Consider the following 17,602-nt stretch of genomic DNA (forward strand, 5'->3'; position numbering starts at 1 on the left):
AAGGCTATTTTTGATATATTGATTTATCAATTAATCAATTAATCGATTAAATATTTCATTATTCGATTCATGACAATTTTTTTTTTTTTTTTCCAGTTACAGATTTGGATGAAATGTTGGTGGTTTATGTGTTGAATGAATATGTATGAATGAATATGAATGATCGTTTTAAGGCCATTTTCCCCGCTAGAGCGGGGGTTAGCCTTGCGGGCCCCATGACGATCATGGTTCCCTGTTTGAGGCAATGTTGTTATGGCCGGATGCCCTTCCTGATGCCAACCCTTGGTCACGCTCTTACGATGCGCAGCGATACGGTGTACCTATTCTAAGCCGGGGTACACACCGGGATCATTCATCCCAGCAAGCTGGTACTCAATTTGCCGACCTCAGAAGGATGACAGGCTGAGTCAACCCCCCTGGCGTTAATTTAGCGATCGACCGGGATTCAAACCCAGGATCCTAGGATCCCAAGCCGGCACCCTAACTGCTAAGCCAACACCAGGCTATGTGTTCTATGAGCCAATTGATTAATTAATCAAATTTTGGGATTATTATTTATTTATTTTCATTAATAATCATTTATTTATTTTCTTTCTCATCTGGGCAATATCTCAGGCACCTTTTGAGCTAGGAAGCTAATATTTAGACATGACAGTGACCAAGTAATGTGACTATAAAGGATATTTTTGATTTATTGATTAATCACCACACTAATTCAACCACCACCACACTAATTCATCACAAACCCACCAATCAAAATCAATCACCATCCCCACAAAATCTATCAATCGCCATCCCCACCAATCAAAATCAATCAATCGCCATCCCCACAAAATCAAAATTAAGCAATCGCCACCCCACCAATCAAAATCAATCAATCGCCACCCCACCAATCAAAATCAATCAATCGCCACCACACCAATCAATCACCATTTTGAAAAAGGTTCCCCAAATTCACGGAACCAGACCTGCACGCCTGCTCGAGTCCACTGTCTTGCACCGTCCTTGCTCCACACGCTCTTGTGCTGCTTGACCCGCCATTTGACTGCTCATTGTCTGTTCTTGCCGAGGGTCCACACGCGGTGCGTGGCTGGAACACTGGGTCTCCAGCCTGGCATCGCAACCAGTGCCACCAACACAAGATGCAACAAAAAAAAATGACTCCACATTTAAAACACACACACACACACACACACACACACACACACACACACACACACACACACACACACACACACACACACACACACACACACACACCTCGTTTTTTCATTTCTGTTCCTCACAATTCTGTCTCTCTTATTCACATACACACAAACATATATATACATATATATACATATATATACATGTATATACATGTATATACACATGTATATACATGTATATACATGTATATACATGTATATATACATGTATATACATGTATATACATGTGTGTGTATATATATATATATATATATATATATATATATATATATATATATATATATATATATATATATATATGCACATATACATATGCACATATACACACATACATCCACACACACACATCTTGTTTTTTTATTTTTGTTCCAAACTTTTTTTATATCTCTTATGATTTCCAATTCTTATTTCTCTTCTTCAATACTCATTTAAAAATGCATTTAATTAATTGTACAGTAATGGTTGTTCCTAAACTTAAATATGAATAATTTAAAGGATAGCTGTAAATGATGTTAATTTCACAACATCCCATATTCAACTTTATTTAAATTGTAAACCTCAAAACATAGTTCCCCTACCTAAAGCAAGAACCTTAACCTGTAAGCAATTGACTAGTTTGCCGACTGCATGGATCATCAGCTGGGCACCGTTCTTCCTTGAGGTTTCGATCCTTTCAGCCCAGGACCTCTCCAAACGGCGGATCCACAACCTTGATCATGGATTAACATCAATAGATGGTGCATCAGTAGATCCACAACCTCAGTAGCGTCCAGGCAGTCAGTCAACCCATCGATGCAGCATCATTTATTCCAACTTTACTCACAATGGGATTTAATGTATTATCATATATTTATAACTTTCCTGACACACTCCATATGATAATACATTAAATCATGCACATCTTACCTTACATAAACCATATCTACAAACCAGCATGACCACACCACCTACTTCTGGATCAAACTGTATTTTGAATGTTCAAACTGTCACCTATAACGGTTTTTTGCATGCTGCCGTATATCCTAGCAACCACTGATTCCTAGCAACATTGATTTGTAGTATATTTAATTCTTATATTGCACTGTATTTACATAAAGATCTCATGAATAATATTTTTATTATTCGTATTGTATTTTACGAATTCGATTTGGTGTCGTTTTGTGATATTAAAGAAAACTTGTTTGAATCTACCAACTGTAACTCCCTGTGCCAACTACGTCTGACTCGTTCTAATCTATTGACAAGTTCAGAGCTGTGTGTGGTTGCTCTCACAGTCCTAATTATTTCACCTGCAACCGTACCATCAAATAGCTTACACACACATTTATATATATAAAAAAATTTTCATATTAAATGCCAAGTCTGTATATATATATATATACATATATATATATATATAAAATGTATATATATATATATAATGTATATATATATAATGTATATATATAATGTATATATATATAATTATAGATATATAATGTATATATATAATGTGTATATATATATAATGTATATATAAATATATAATGTATATATATAATGTGTATATATATATATATATATATATATATATATATGTATATATATATATATATATATATATATATATATGTATATATATATATATATATATATATGTATATATATATATATATATATGTATATATATATATATATATATATATATATATATATATATATATATATATATATGTATGTATACATATATATATATGTATATTATATATATATATATATGTATATATATGTATATTATATATATATATATTATATGTATATTATATATGTATATATATGTATATTATATATATATTATATGTATATTATATATGTATATATATGTATATTATATATATATTATATGTATATTATATATGTATATATATGTATATTATATATATATATTGTTGCGAATATGGAATTTGGCCTCCATATCCGCTTGTAAATATTCCCCTATTTTCTCCAATACTCCCCAACTTTCCCCAATCCCCCATTCCCTAGTCCCATTGCATGTAAACAACAATCAGTAGAGCCGACCTTCCCCTTATTCCCCCATTAAATGTCGTGCCCAGGTCCACCGCACCACACGTAGACAACTTTCGGACATCTTCCTAGTTATTCTTAATCTATGTCAGTTAAGGCCTCGTTTCCATTAATTATGACTCTTCGTTGCACCAGAATGTGATTATATGGCATCAGTAGTGAGTTTAGGACCTTTCCCATACCTCCTCCCATCTTCTTCCCCAAACAACAACAATAACAACAACTACAACAACAATTACAACTACAACTACGACTACAACAACAGAGGGGCGGGGAGTGTGCGTCCTCACACCGGCTCGGTTACCTGCCATGACCATGCGCTCCACGGCGTTACCCCGAAGGGGCTGGCTGTCAGCTCCTCGTCAGGGGCGGAGCCAGTAACCCCCCCACGCACCCAATGAGAAGCAACGTGCCGATTCCATCTGGGGCGGAGCTAACGAGCCGAGGGCGTGTCACTCCCCGCCGGATATACGCGGCCCCGCGCCGGATGTGACGTCAGATGCGCCTCAGCTTGGAGAGAGAAGCCACCGCCACCCCCAGCGCGACGATACCTCCCCGCATCTTTGGACCGGACCGGACCGTACTGTACCCTGCCCCGAGCCCAGGAGGACCTGGAGCCATCGATCCTGCCTTTCCTAGCCATCAAACCCCCGTGTGAGTCAGCCGTTGTCCCGTTTGTCTGTCGTCTGTCCGGGGTTAATATAAGAGTGTGTCTAAGTGCCTGTCTTTCTGCGATTATACTTCTAGCCCCTGTAATCTGACCTTTCCGTACGAATATAATCTCCTCCGGAGGTCTTGAGAATCGAAACCTTGGTGTCGTATTGTGTTATTGTAATCCAGCCGGGTGTCTTCTTTTTCTTATTGAGCCAGCATCGCGCGACTAGTCAACGTTCGGGCACAATCGGGTAACTTGTGCAGACGTGGTCATACCATAAAACCGCTCGGTAAATAACATCCAAGCCACGTCTGTAACAATTGGTGTCGAGGAGTGGAATTCGAACCCGGGACTAAATTTATTAGGCCCAAATTTGTAACAGTTAGAATCGATTTGGAGCGCGTTTCCCGCGCGAAATTATAACGGCCGAAATTTGAATTTGTTTTACGAAAATAAAAATAAAAACCGAATTTTGAAAGTCGCGCTATGGCGGATCAAGACAGCTGGGGTCCGGTAGGGGAGAGTGAGGCAGGGTCGGTCCAGGACCAAATTGAGGGACATGAGGGACAAGAGGAGAGCGAAGCAGTGAGGGCGGCAGGGTCGCAAAATAGCGTGGTCGCGCACGTGGGTGTAGCGGCACCAAATTTTGCCACGCCCGCGACCGTAGCAACGCCACCGGTGGATTTGAACCTTTTTTTGATAAAAATGAAGGCCCTTATGGACAAAATGATAAACGGAATGAGGGCCGATAGTGAGGAAATGAGTGAGCAAATGAGGGCTGATAGTAAGCGATTGGGTGAGCGATTGGAGGACCAAATGGGGGTAATGGGGAACCGGATGGATGCTCAGAGTGAGCAAATGGGGGTAATGAGGGACGAAGCGAGGGGTACCAGTGAGGGGTTAGACAATAATTTTGAGAAGTTAGACAAGAAATTTGGGAAGTTAGACAATAATTTTGAGGGGTTAGACAACGGGATAAAAGAGGTGAAACATGGGTTAACGGGGGTAGAAAACAGAATGGCCGCTCAAGAGAATCAAATGGAAGGGATGCAAAAGGGGTTAGAGGGGGTAGAAAATAGAATGGCTGCCCAGGAGAATCAGATAGAGGGAGTGAAAAATGGGTTAGAGGGGTTAGAAAACAGTATGGAAGGCAAATTGAGGGACATGAGGGACCAAGCGGAAAGGGAAGTTAAACAAATGGAGCAGCAGATAGAGGGGGTCAGAATGGGGGTAGAAACCAAACTGGATGCTCACAGGGAGGAAATGGAGCAGATGAGGGTGGCATCTGGGCAGGAGATGCAAGTGATGGGAGAGGAGATCAGAAGAGGTGTGAGTGAGGAGGTCGGAGGAGTGCGCGAGGAGGTGAGGCACTGTAAGGAGCACATGGAGAAAGAGGTGAGAAAGGGGACTGTAAAGTTACAAGGGGGCATAGAGGTCCTGACGCAGGAGGTGGAACAGCTGACGGAGGGACAAAAAGGACTAACGGAGCAGGTTCAAAGGAACACTGCGGTATTAGGAGGTTTAAAGGCGACACAGAAAGAACTAAAAGATGACTTGGTAGCGACGAAGAGGGAATGTCAGATGGTACGTGAGGGACTGACAACGAGGTTGGACGAGGTGATAGAGGTAATGGAGACGAAGGACCGGCAGGTGAGGACGCACATGGAAACGGTCAAGGTAGCCTTAGAGGATGAGCTTGAGGAGACGTACCGGGGAATAAAAGAGGTGAGGCACAAATTAGAAGAAGTGGAAGAAGGGGTGAGCGAAATTAAGAAGCGACGGAGAGGGGATAACAAAGAGATAAAAGAGGAGATAAAAGAATTGGTCCAAAGTCTGTGTTTGGATCGTGATGTGCTCATTAACCGGATGAGGGATTCGCAGGTGATGGAGGAGAAGCGAAGAGGAAGAGGACCCGGTGTAAGTGGTGACCAATATGGTCGTGCGTATGATGCGCCAGGGGATTTAATAAGCTTGGGGGTCGAGATAGACCCGGGTGTTCGTGAGAGGCCGTTGGTGAAGTGTGCGACAGGTCTGGTGTGCGAAAATGGAGGTGTGCAAGAAAGTCCGACTCTGGGGTGTGTGAGGAAAAAGTGCGTGCCAAGGAGTGAGTGTGCTGGCGAGAGTGAGTCGGTCGTAGCGCGTGTGCGAGGGAGCACATGGAAGCGTGGTGTGGTGAGTGTTACAGAGGGTGTGACGGGAGAGTGTGCGCAGGAGTGTGCGCGAGAAAGGTGTGTGACAGACAGGTGCATGAGGAAAGAGTGCGCTGTCAGAAGTAAGGAAGAGTGTCCACCTGTGGTGAGTGTTACAGAGGGTGTAACGGGAGAGTGTGCGCGAGAAAGGTGTGTGTGACGGACAGGTGCACGAGGAAAGAGTGCGCTGTCAAGAGTAAGGGTGAGTGCGCTGTCAAGAATGGAGGTGAGAGTAGTGAGAGTGACATGGAGCGTGAGTTAGTTGTGACAGGTGAGAGAGGATGTACACCTGGGATGGAAGGATGCACACCTGGAATGGTGGAGCGTGAGTGGGAATGCACGCTGGAGTTGGTGGTGAGGCACGTGGTTGGGTGTGCGAATGAGAGCACACCTGTGATTGTCACAGAGGAGGTGACCGAGGAAGGGGCGCGAAGAGGTGTATTGGTGAGGTGTGCGAGCAACGAATGTGTGCCAAAGTGTTCGGTGGTCAGGTGTGTGACCAAGTCGGTGAGCGGAATGAGTGTACCGAGGTGTGAAAGAAAAGGTACGAGGAGAATGGGAACGGCTGCATGTATGAGCAAGAAAGAGGTAGCGTATGCATGTAGGCCTGCAGGTGAAGCGTCGACGGTAACCGGGTTAAAGGTTAGGTCGACTTTTAGCCGAAGCGGGCCCTCGGTGCGTGCCGGGTTTCGCGTGCCGCGAGAACCAGCGGGGATCCGAGCCACGGCGGGTTCGAAAGGACCGCCGTGCGCGATCCGTGCTGGGCCTCGCTTTGAACGTCCGTGCTCCACTAGGCGGAGCGGGCGGCCCGATAGAAAGAGTCGTCATGGCGACCACTTTTTGTTGAGGAATTCCGGCAGGTCGAGATCGGGACATTGGATGGTTCCGTGCCGAGAAGGTGCGTGGGATCTCGGGCCGGGTAAACCTCCTTCCCTGCACCGAGTGCCGGACGTATCCAGCCGCTGGCACAAAACAACCAGCATCCATTGCTTGGCTTTACGAAGCCGGGCTTTGGACAGGGATTGGCGCACCGAGAGGTATTAGTGAGTCGACTGGGTGATGAGGTTAGTGTTTTGGACCCAAAATTAGAGAAAAACAAAATTTGACGATTGGCAAGGGATTGGCAGTAGTGATTGGCAAATTTTTAATTTGTTGAAATTTGATGTGCAAAATTGGTAGTGAGAGACCCCCGATGTGGTGGGATGGCATCCCTGCCACCCTTCCCCTGAGGGGGGGCAAAGGAGCTATAGCTTATGGGGTGTATGGCAGTGGAAACTAGCCCGGGTGGGTTAGGTTATATTGATAGGGCCCTAGAAGATGACATTAGGTAACGTTAAGTTTAGTTAGTGACTGATACCTGTAGTGGGGACGCAGGTAGATTAGTATGGATGATAATGACGAGGGAGCGCAATAGTTTAAAGGGACGACTGGGAAGCGCAAGTTTCAGAAGGGAGTAGTTAGCTGAGATGATGCCGTGTTTGTGAGAATTGAACAGGTGTGATTGCACAGGTGTGCAACTGGACAGGTGTGTGGAGCAGTGTATGAGTAGTGAGTGTGTGGATCAGCGCGAATGCGCTTGGGGAGAGAAGGGTGCAGGTGGCACCAGGTGTGAGAGCACAGGTGTGCAGGTACAGGTGTGTGTAGAGATAGTTGGAGTGAGTGGTACGGAGTGGTGTGCATGGTGCGAAGGTGTGGATGGGGGAAGAGTGGACCCCTTTCACGAGTACCCGGGGCGGGTAGTGTAAGTGTTAGGTAGAGGGTGCAGGTAAATTGTGGTTGGATATTGGCATTTGTGGTGCGGTTGCAGAATGGTGTTGTGAATGGGTGCATTAGTGTTGTGGAAATGGCTGGGCGTGTAGCCTGTTAGTGTGTGTAGTTGGTTGGGCACTCCACCACTGTGAGGATGTCGGCCAGGTGAGGCCGCAGGTGGGCTCTGGGAGCCGGTAGTTGTGAGTGGGTGCCTGAGGATCCCGGGTGTGGATCGGGCAGCCCAGTGCCAGAGAGGGCACGGAGTGGGGAGAGAGCCAGAGGGCCTTCCCCAGGTAGTTAGGTTAGGGTAAGGAGCAGGTAAGCTCGGAGGCAACTGCAGTGGTGGAGGTGTGCAGGTGGGTAGACCCACTGGGAGAGGTACACGCCGCAGCCCAGAAATTGTGCGAGGGCACCGGGAGATGAATCGGGGGAGTGAGACCCCAAATTGAAAAGCACCACAGGTTGGCCAATGGGAATTGGTTTTTAGAACCCATAGAGTAAGAGGGCCAATGGTTTGGCCGGAGAAAGACCCCGGGTAGTGTAAAGTTGTTAAAGTCATTTAGGAAATAGTTAGGATTGAAGAACCTGTCGCACCATACGCAGCCACTTACCTGTGGTGATGATGATGACTCCACACCTGTGTTTTCTTTGTTTGTGTTGCAGAAATGAGAATTGCTGTTGGATTTGTGAGACGCATCACGACGTGGATGAGACATTGGGGTGATTCCATCTCTCCCTCCCTAGGAGGGACTGATGATGAATTGGTGATGGCAAATTTTGATGTTGAGTTGGAGATGGCAAATTTTGATGAGAGTTGAAAATGGCAAATTTGATTGGTTAGGAGGGAGAGAAGACGAATTTGGTATATGGGAGGAACGGGGAAGACAGTAGGGATGTTTGTTGATTTGTAAAGTAGATGTTTATGGGTAGTGTTGTGTTGTGTGGATACAGTAAGGGGTAAGGGAGGGGCCATGTAGGTTACCTGGTGGGGGGGGGGGCGTACGATAGGAACGTACCTGTCTCACCTGGTTCCCATGTGCCCCCAGTGTGCATCACCTTACATTGCGTGCACTTTTGCGCCCTTACCACCTTACTCACTTGTTTCTTCTTTTGTCTCCCACCTCCGAGGATCTGGCTTTGGGGTAGAGAGAGAGGAGAGAGAGGTGCTGGCTGCGCAGTTGTGGGCCTGCACTTTCGCTGTTTGCTGCCGGGATCGATACACCATATGGACCGCAATGTTTGTGGCCACCCACAATGGACCGCAGTTCGTTTGCGGCCAAGCACCACCCGGGGATGGACCTATGGATCAACGTGGCACCTATGCCATACAGGTGAACCACTAATAGTTAACACCACCAAGTGCACCACAAGAAGAGCAAGAGACACCTGCAGGGTTAGGGGTTGTCGAATTTATTTTTATTCCAATGAACAATGGTGACTGCACCGATTGGTGGTGGGGTGGTGCTGTTGATGCTCGGGAAGGGTGCTCTGCACGTTATTAAAGGCCGTCGGCCACAGAGCACTCGTGGGTTGGTGTATCGATGTTGGCAAGCGCGCTCTCTCTCTATGCATAACATCTGCATGTGTCCCTCCAAAAACAGGTCCTGGATCGTAGTGTAAATAGCAGCGTAGTCTTGTAAATAATGCTCCCTACCGGCTGTATGTTTAGTTTGAAAATTCTTTCCGGATTCGGTTATCCTGTGGGTGTGTTTCTGTGAGGAGAAGGGTGCAACGTCGCAGGGGGACATATTTACTCATTTGTGAATATCTGTAAAACTGTCGCACTCAGGGTAGAGTTAATAGTAGAGGGAACTACATTGCGTGCCACACTAAAGTAGGTAAAAATTTATCGGGTCGGGACGCCCCGAGGGTAGAGAAGGGTGCAATGTTGCGAATATGGAATTTGGCCTCCATATCCGCTTGTAAATATTCCCCTATTTTCTCCAATACTCCCCAACTTTCCCCAATCCCCCATTCCCTAGTCCCATTGCATGTAAACAACAATCAGTAGAGCCGACCTTCCCCTTATTCCCCCATTAAATGTCGTGCCCAGGTCCACCGCACCACACGTAGACAACTTTCGGACATCTTCCTAGTTATTCTTAATCTATGTCAGTTAAGGCCTCGTTTCCATTAATTATGACTCTTCGTTGCACCAGAATGTGATTATATGGCATCAGTAGTGAGTTTAGGACCTTTCCCATACCTCCTCCCATCTTCTTCCCCAAACAACAACAATAACAACAACTACAACAACAATTACAACTACAACTACGACTACAACAACAGAGGGGCGGGGAGTGTGCGTCCTCACACCGGCTCGGTTACCTGCCATGACCATGCGCTCCACGGCGTTACCCCGAAGGGGCTGGCTGTCAGCTCCTCGTCAGGGGCGGAGCCAGTAACCCCCCCACGCACCCAATGAGAAGCAACGTGCCGATTCCATCTGGGGCGGAGCTAACGAGCCGAGGGCGTGTCACTCCCCGCCGGATATACGCGGCCCCGCGCCGGATGTGACGTCAGATGCGCCTCAGCTTGGAGAGAGAAGCCACCGCCACCCCCAGCGCGACGATACCTCCCCGCATCTTTGGACCGGACCGGACCGTACTGTACCCTGCCCCGAGCCCAGGAGGACCTGGAGCCATCGATCCTGCCTTTCCTAGCCATCAAACCCCCGTGTGAGTCAGCCGTTGTCCCGTTTGTCTGTCGTCTGTCCGGGGTTAATATAAGAGTGTGTCTAAGTGCCTGTCTTTCTGCGATTATACTTCTAGCCCCTGTAATCTGACCTTTCCGTACGAATATAATCTCCTCCGGAGGTCTTGAGAATCGAAACCTTGGTGTCGTATTGTGTTATTGTAATCCAGCCGGGTGTCTTCTTTTTCTTATTGAGCCAGCATCGCGCGACTAGTCAACGTTCGGGCACAATCGGGTAACTTGTGCAGACGTGGTCATACCATAAAACCGCTCGGTAAATAACATCCAAGCCACGTCTGTAACAATATATATATATATATATATATATATATATATATATATATATATATATATATATATATATATATATATATATATATATATACATACATACATACATACATATACATTATATATATACATTATATATTTATATATACATTATATATATACATTATATATCTATAATTATATATATATACATTATATATATACATTATATATATATACATTATATATATAAATATATACATTTTATATATATATATATATGTATATATATATATACAGACTTGGCATTTAATATGAAAAAAATTTTTTTTCTTGACTTGGGTTTACTTTCTTAACTCAGTATATCAATCTGGTGAGTTTCTTTTACACTTTGGTGATTTATTTGTTAAAAGAACCATGTCACTGATTGTCTGTCGCAGCAAGAAGTCAACAACAGGATTATATCACAGGTGGCGTGGCAAAATGTACGGACAGGTGCATTTGACGATTGACTTCACAGTCGGGTATACAAGGGATGTTGCGTTCTATATTAGTGGAAAACAACTGCTGCACGTCTCCAAAAGTTATTGCCGCTTCCTCTGGAGATGGTCCGTCAACTCGCCAATGCTGTTTGTCATGGAGTGGTGGCTTTACGAAATTACGGCATGAAAGAGCATGCAATTGCTCGGCAGTATGGAATCACTCAAGGTCAGGTGTCAAAGATCCTGAAACGAAATGCTCAGAGGGGTGTCCCTACTCCAATACCGAGGCCAGGACATCCACGCAGAACCACAAGGAGAGATGATTGCCAGCTGCACCGGTTAGTCTGCAATGGCCATACCAAGTCAGCTAATCGGCTTAGGGCTGAGTGGCAGCAATTGACAAATGTACCTGTATCCAGAAGGCTAGTCAACCAACGACTGGTTCAAGCAGGCTATCGTGCCAGGCGTCCCCTGAGAAAGCCACGCCTGACCAGACAACACAGCCAGCGCCGATTGCAGTGGGCCAGAGAGCACCGTCAATGGCAGCCAGGACACTGGAATCACGTGACCTTCAGTGACGAGTCTAGATTTCTGGTCTATCATCAAGATGGCCGCGTCCGAGTGCGCAGACAAGTGCATGAAGCCCACAACAAAGATTGTATAGTGCCAAGAGTCCAAGCTGGAGGTGGTGGGGTGACCGTTTGAGTTGCTTTTCATGCAGGGGGCAAAACTGACCTGGTTGTTCTGAATGGAAACCTGAACACGTTCAAGTACAGGGCCATTCTGGAAGAAACATTGCTTCCATTTGCTCGTGCAGCCTTTCGAGGAAACTTTGTCTTCCAAGTTTACAATGCACGGACTCATCGTGCTCCATGATCCAACACTTTCTTGCTGACCGTGGTGTCGAGCATATGGAGTGGCCTGCCATGTCCCCGGATATGAATCCGATAGAGAACTTGTGGGCAGAATTAACGCGTCAAATCGACCACTTGGACCAGCAGCCGACCTCTGTGCGTGAATTGCAGCAGGCTATTGTCACTGCATGGCAAGCGATTCCTGTCCAAACCTTGGCAAATCTCGTAAACAGCATGCCTCAACATGTAGGTGCTCTCCTGAATGCTCGTGGGGGTTACACGAAGTACTGAACTGTAATTTTACTGTCCGTAATCCTAGTCGTAATTTAACTTTTGTTTTTGTTAAAAAAAAATTTGGCTAATGTGCAAAATAAAGAGATACTTCTGGAAAACGTACAGAGGTTTAACACAGTACTGTCCATGAATTGAGTTCGATATCAGTTTACATCACTTTCAAGGATCAATTTGTTTCGAAATGTCAAATGTGGTTTTTGTTTCTTTTAAAGGTCACATTAACAAAATCTCGAATAATTTCAACATAATTCCAATGAACTTTTGGTTCTAAGACATCTTGAAAAGTAAGTTCACCCCCACAAAAAAAAAATTCCATATTAAATGCCAAGTCTGTATGTATACACACACACACACACACACACACACACACACACACACACACACACACACACACACACACACACACACACACACACACACACACACACACACACACACACACACACACACACACACACACACACACACACACACACAACACACACACACACACACACACACACAGTATATATATATGCTCCGACCGGGGGAGGTTGGGTCATCGTGCCGGAGACCGGAAGGCTCCGTGCCGGGATGGCGCCTGGAACCTCGGTCCGAGTATGCCTCCTCCCCAGAATCGAAAATGCCCGACGGCCCCAACCAACAGGAGACAGACCACCCGTATGCATTGCTCGGCTTTTTGAAGCCGAGCTGTAAAAATGTATTTCCGCACCGAGAGGCTCGAGGATAGTGAACGAATAGCAGTAGTGATGGTGAATGGTATCCGGTGTAGAGGGATGGCAGATCTACCATCCGTCACATCACATTTTGGAGCACATGAGCAATAGTTTATGGGGTTTGGCAGTGAGAACTAGCCAGGGTGGGCTAGGATATTGTTAGGGATTTAGAAAGACTAGGACGTGCCCATACGTGGCGTACCCGTAACCGTACCGTACCCGGAACCGTACCCGGAACCGTACCCGTACCCGTACCCGTGACGTGCCCGTAATGAATATGTACAAAATATAAATATGTATGTACTACAATCGATCGTACCTTACAACAATCAACACAGTTTGCCAACGTGAAATAAATGAATACGCTCTCAAATGTGCCGTCCGAGGCAGCGTCTGCTCGCCACGTTCGGCACACGTGATAGCTCGCTGCTCTCTGATTGGTTGAATCGTTTTTTGGACATAGCTCGGTAACTACTTGTCCGATTAATATGAAACCTTGAAAAGGCACATCCTCAGGTCCCCAGCAATATACCTGGCAAGTTTCAAGTATATCGGACCCGTGGTCGTCGAGAAACAGCGGTCACAGACAAACACACAGACATACACACACACACACACACACACACACACACACACACACACACACACACACACACACACACACACACACACACACACACACACACACACACACACACACACACACACACACACACACACACACACACACACATTACTGGAATTATAGATAGATGACCATAAGGACATGAGAATTAAGTAGAGACATTGATACAAGTAGTGGGGACGTAGTCAGATTAGAAGGATGTTAATGACGAAGGAAGTGCTTAGTATAAGGGATGACGGGGAAAGCACAAGTTTTAGAGGGAAGCAGCTAGTTAGATGATGCTGTGTGTGTGCAGTAGTGTGGAGAAATTGTGTGTGAGTATGAGGATGCGCTTTACGCGCAAATGAGGAATTGAATGAGAATCTTTGTGGTGAGCGTGAGCAAATGAGGCATTGGTCGAGAATGGTTGTGTGTGTGAGGATCTTTGGAATGAACTTGCTGAAATGAGGCAATGGAACTTGGTGAAATTAGGCAATGGAACTTGGTGAAATTAGGCAATGGAACTTGGTGAAATGAGGCAATGGAACTTGGTGAAATTAGGCAATGGTCTGGGCTGACCAAAGAAAGTGTATGGCCGGAGTATTGTGGACAAGTGTAAGTGTATTGAGTGATTGGCTTGCATGGGGTGCAAGTGAGATTACTGAGTGGTGTGGAATAAATGGTGTGGAGTAAATGGTGTGTGGAATGAGTGGTGTGGAGTGCATGGTGCGAAGGAGTGGATGGGGGAAGATGGCCCCTTCACGAATACCCGGGGAGGGTAGTTTAAAGTTAGGTAGAGGGAGTAGGTAAATTGTTTGGATATTGGCATCTGTGGTGCAGGGAGTAGCAAGTCGTTGCTTTGAGGGGTGCATAAGTGAGTGGAACGGCTGGGCGTGTGGGCTTAATTGGTAAGTATGGTTAAATGGGCACTCCGCCACTGGTAGTCTGTCGGCCAGGTGAGGCTCTGGGAGCCAGTTAGGGTCACAGTGTAGTGTTCAGCGGGGCCCGAGGATCCAAACGAAGGACCCGGTTAGCCCAATGCCAGAGAGGGCATTAGCGGGGTGAGAGAGCCAGGAGGGCCTTCCCCAGTGTAGGGTAGTCGCAGGAGCTAGGCAAGCTCGGGTGGCGACTTCAGTGGCGGAGGTGCGCAGGTAAGTAGGACCTGCTGGTAGAGCCACATGACGCAGCCCCGAAATTGTGCGAGGGCACAGTAGGAAAAATTGGGGGAGAGAAACCCCAAATTGGAAGAGCACCACAGGATGGTCAATGGGAATTGGTTTTTAGAACCGCATAGTTTAAAGAGGCCAATTGGATTGGCAGGACAAGACCCCGGGTAGTTTAAAGAGTTAATGTTATTAGAAGGATAGTTAGGATGAAATCTCTTCACACCATCCACATACACTCACAAAGGTGGCATGACTCCACACCAGGTTTTTGCAAATGTTTGGAATGAAAGACGCATCCCGATATGGGTGAGACTGTGTGTGATTCCATCCCTTCCTTCTTGGGAGGGATTGGGAAACGAATTTGGTATAGAGGGGGGATAGGAGAGAAAATGTAGAGACGGAATTTGTAAAGTGTAAATATGGGGAGGGGCAAGGGTAGTGTAGGTTGACATGGGGGGTGACGAACGGCTAGAGACGAGCTTTCTCCGCTCGCTCTCCCATGCTCCTCATGTCGCATTGCCTCGTATTGATGTGTACCCTTCCGCCCTTGTCCCCGCTAACCTCTGCTTTGTCTTTCCTCCCCACCCATGGACCCATTATCTTTTGTTGAGGGGAGTGTGCAGGTACCCTGAGCTGTGCGGCTGCACCTTTGCGCTGCACCCTGCTGCCTGTTGCCTGCACCGGTACACCATATGGACCACACGTTCTGTGGCCTGGCACCTTTGCTTGAGCAGACAATTGCTGCAAGCATTATCTTGCTCCTGCGAACCACTGTGTTTTTAAGTGGCCTCGATGCCATGCAGTCGGACCACCTAAGTTGGCCCTGCTGGCCAAAAAAAAAAAAAAAAGCAGACACGGTTTGTGCAATTTTATTATTCCGGTGTGCCAGGAAAAGAAAATCTCCAAGTTATTACATTACAGCACACTGAAGAAGAGGATGCAGCCAAGATACAACGGCCCAGCAGCCAAGCAAGCACAAGGCATCATTGATTAGTTTTGAAATGCGATTGTGCATTTTTTGATGGTTATGGTGCATTTTGATGATTGTGCATTTTGGTCATTTTGGTGCTTTTTGTGCATTTTATTTTTATTTTTGTGCATATGGTGTATGGTGTATTGTGGAGTGCATTCGGTGTTTCCTCTTCTCAAAATTTCTATTCTTTTCCCACAAAAGACAGGTCCTGGCCTGGGTTGTAATATTGTAAATAATTAGTAGTCTTGTAAATAACATGCTCCCCACCGGCTTTATGTGTAGTTTGAGGATTCTTTCCGTAATTCGGTTAATTGTGGGCGTGAGTCTGTTAGTTAGTACACAACGCAGTAGGTGGGACATATCTAGTGTTTAAAACTGTAGCACACAGGGTGTTAGGTTAAATGTAGAGGGTAACCACACCTAAGTGTCACACTAAATTAAAAAGTAGTCCTGAATCTTGCATCAGAACCGGTCGGGCTCATTGGTGTGTGGGTTCGGCTCGGGCGCGAGCCTGGCGAAAGAGGGGTGCAGTGTTGCAGTTCTGAGAATGTACATATATGATCCACCACCACCACCACCACCACCGTTTAGAGGCCATTTTTCCCCACAAAACGCGGGTTGGCCTTTTTCGGGGACCGTGGTTGTTGTTGTTTTTTTGGTCCCCTTTTTGAAGCAATGTTTTTACGGCCGGATGCCCTTCCTGCCGCCAACCCTGTTTGTCGCCTTTTTACGACACACAGGGAATTACCAGTGAACTGGTACTCAATTAGCCGACCTCGGAAGGATGACAGGCTGAGTCAACCCCCCTGGCATTAATTCAGCGATCGACCGGGATTCGAACCCAGGATCCTTGGATCCTAAGCTGGCACCCTAGCCGCTAGCCCAACACCAGGGCTAATATATGATCAATGTACATATATGATCAATGAAGGTTAAAGGTTTGCCCCCATAGTTAGTCCACATGCAACACGTAGGCCACCTTAGAACATTAGTTATGTCATAGTATATGTGAGAGTAAGGCCATTTCCAATAGTGATACCTGCGTTGTATAAAGAAATAAATAAGAGTAGGTCCCGTTCATTTTGCGGCCCACCCTCCAAATCTACCTCGTTGGGCAGCATCCAGTCTGCGCCCCATTGTTGCTATTGCCCCTCGCATTGGGATGCTCAAACCAGCCAAATGCCACGAGGTAGGCCTGGAAAAGGGGCGGAGCGCGAGGTCGGGGTGTGGCCACGTCAAGCAGCACATCAAGGGCGGAGCCGGTAAGACCCAACAACCAACCAGGGCTCGGGTGGAATGGCGTGAGGGGCGTGGTCAGAGCGCAGCTGGTAAATTCCAGAGGGTTCGCTGGGCGGCGCTACATAAACGCGCACGCAAAACCCTTCCAGCGGACTTATGCGCTTTATCAAGAGGACTCGTGAGGGAAGCCAAGCCTTGGAATTGTTGTGTGGAGGACTTACGCAAAAGCACTGGTATCAAGAGGTGAAGAGGACTCTCGTGCGAAAGGACTGACGCAAGCACTCGTTGAAAGGTTGGTTTGTTGAGGACTGTGCAAAGAGGCCTCGTGAGGAGAACGATTAAGCAGTGCATTCGAGATGCCGACTATTACGCACGCGGCCGAGACCGCCAGTATAACCACCCAGCCGGTTCGTTTATTACGTATGTGGCTAAGCCGCAAAGTAA

The 17,602-nt window shown here is 46.2% G+C and overlaps 1 protein-coding gene across 3 annotated transcripts in view; it reads right to left on the reverse strand.

Annotated features, from left to right (window-relative positions):
- UBXN6 (UBX domain protein 6) overlaps window positions 1–17,602 on the reverse strand; it is a 91,642-nt gene that overhangs the window by 71,549 nt on the left and 2,491 nt on the right. For 2 of the 3 annotated variants that reach the window (XM_078772503.1, XM_078772502.1), the window contains exon 3: window positions 969–1,111. The exons of the other annotated variant lie outside the window; for it this stretch is intronic. In XM_078772503.1, coding sequence (XP_078628629.1) covers window positions 969–1,111 — 143 coding nt within the window. The remainder of the gene's footprint in view (window positions 1–968; window positions 1,112–17,602) is intronic. 3 annotated transcript variants of the gene reach the window in all.

The sequence above is a fragment of the Myxine glutinosa genome, chromosome 2 (assembly GCF_964187855.1).
Source record: "Myxine glutinosa chromosome 2, kmMyxGlut1.1, whole genome shotgun sequence".
Classification (NCBI taxonomy): domain Eukaryota; kingdom Metazoa; phylum Chordata; class Myxini; order Myxiniformes; family Myxinidae; genus Myxine; species Myxine glutinosa.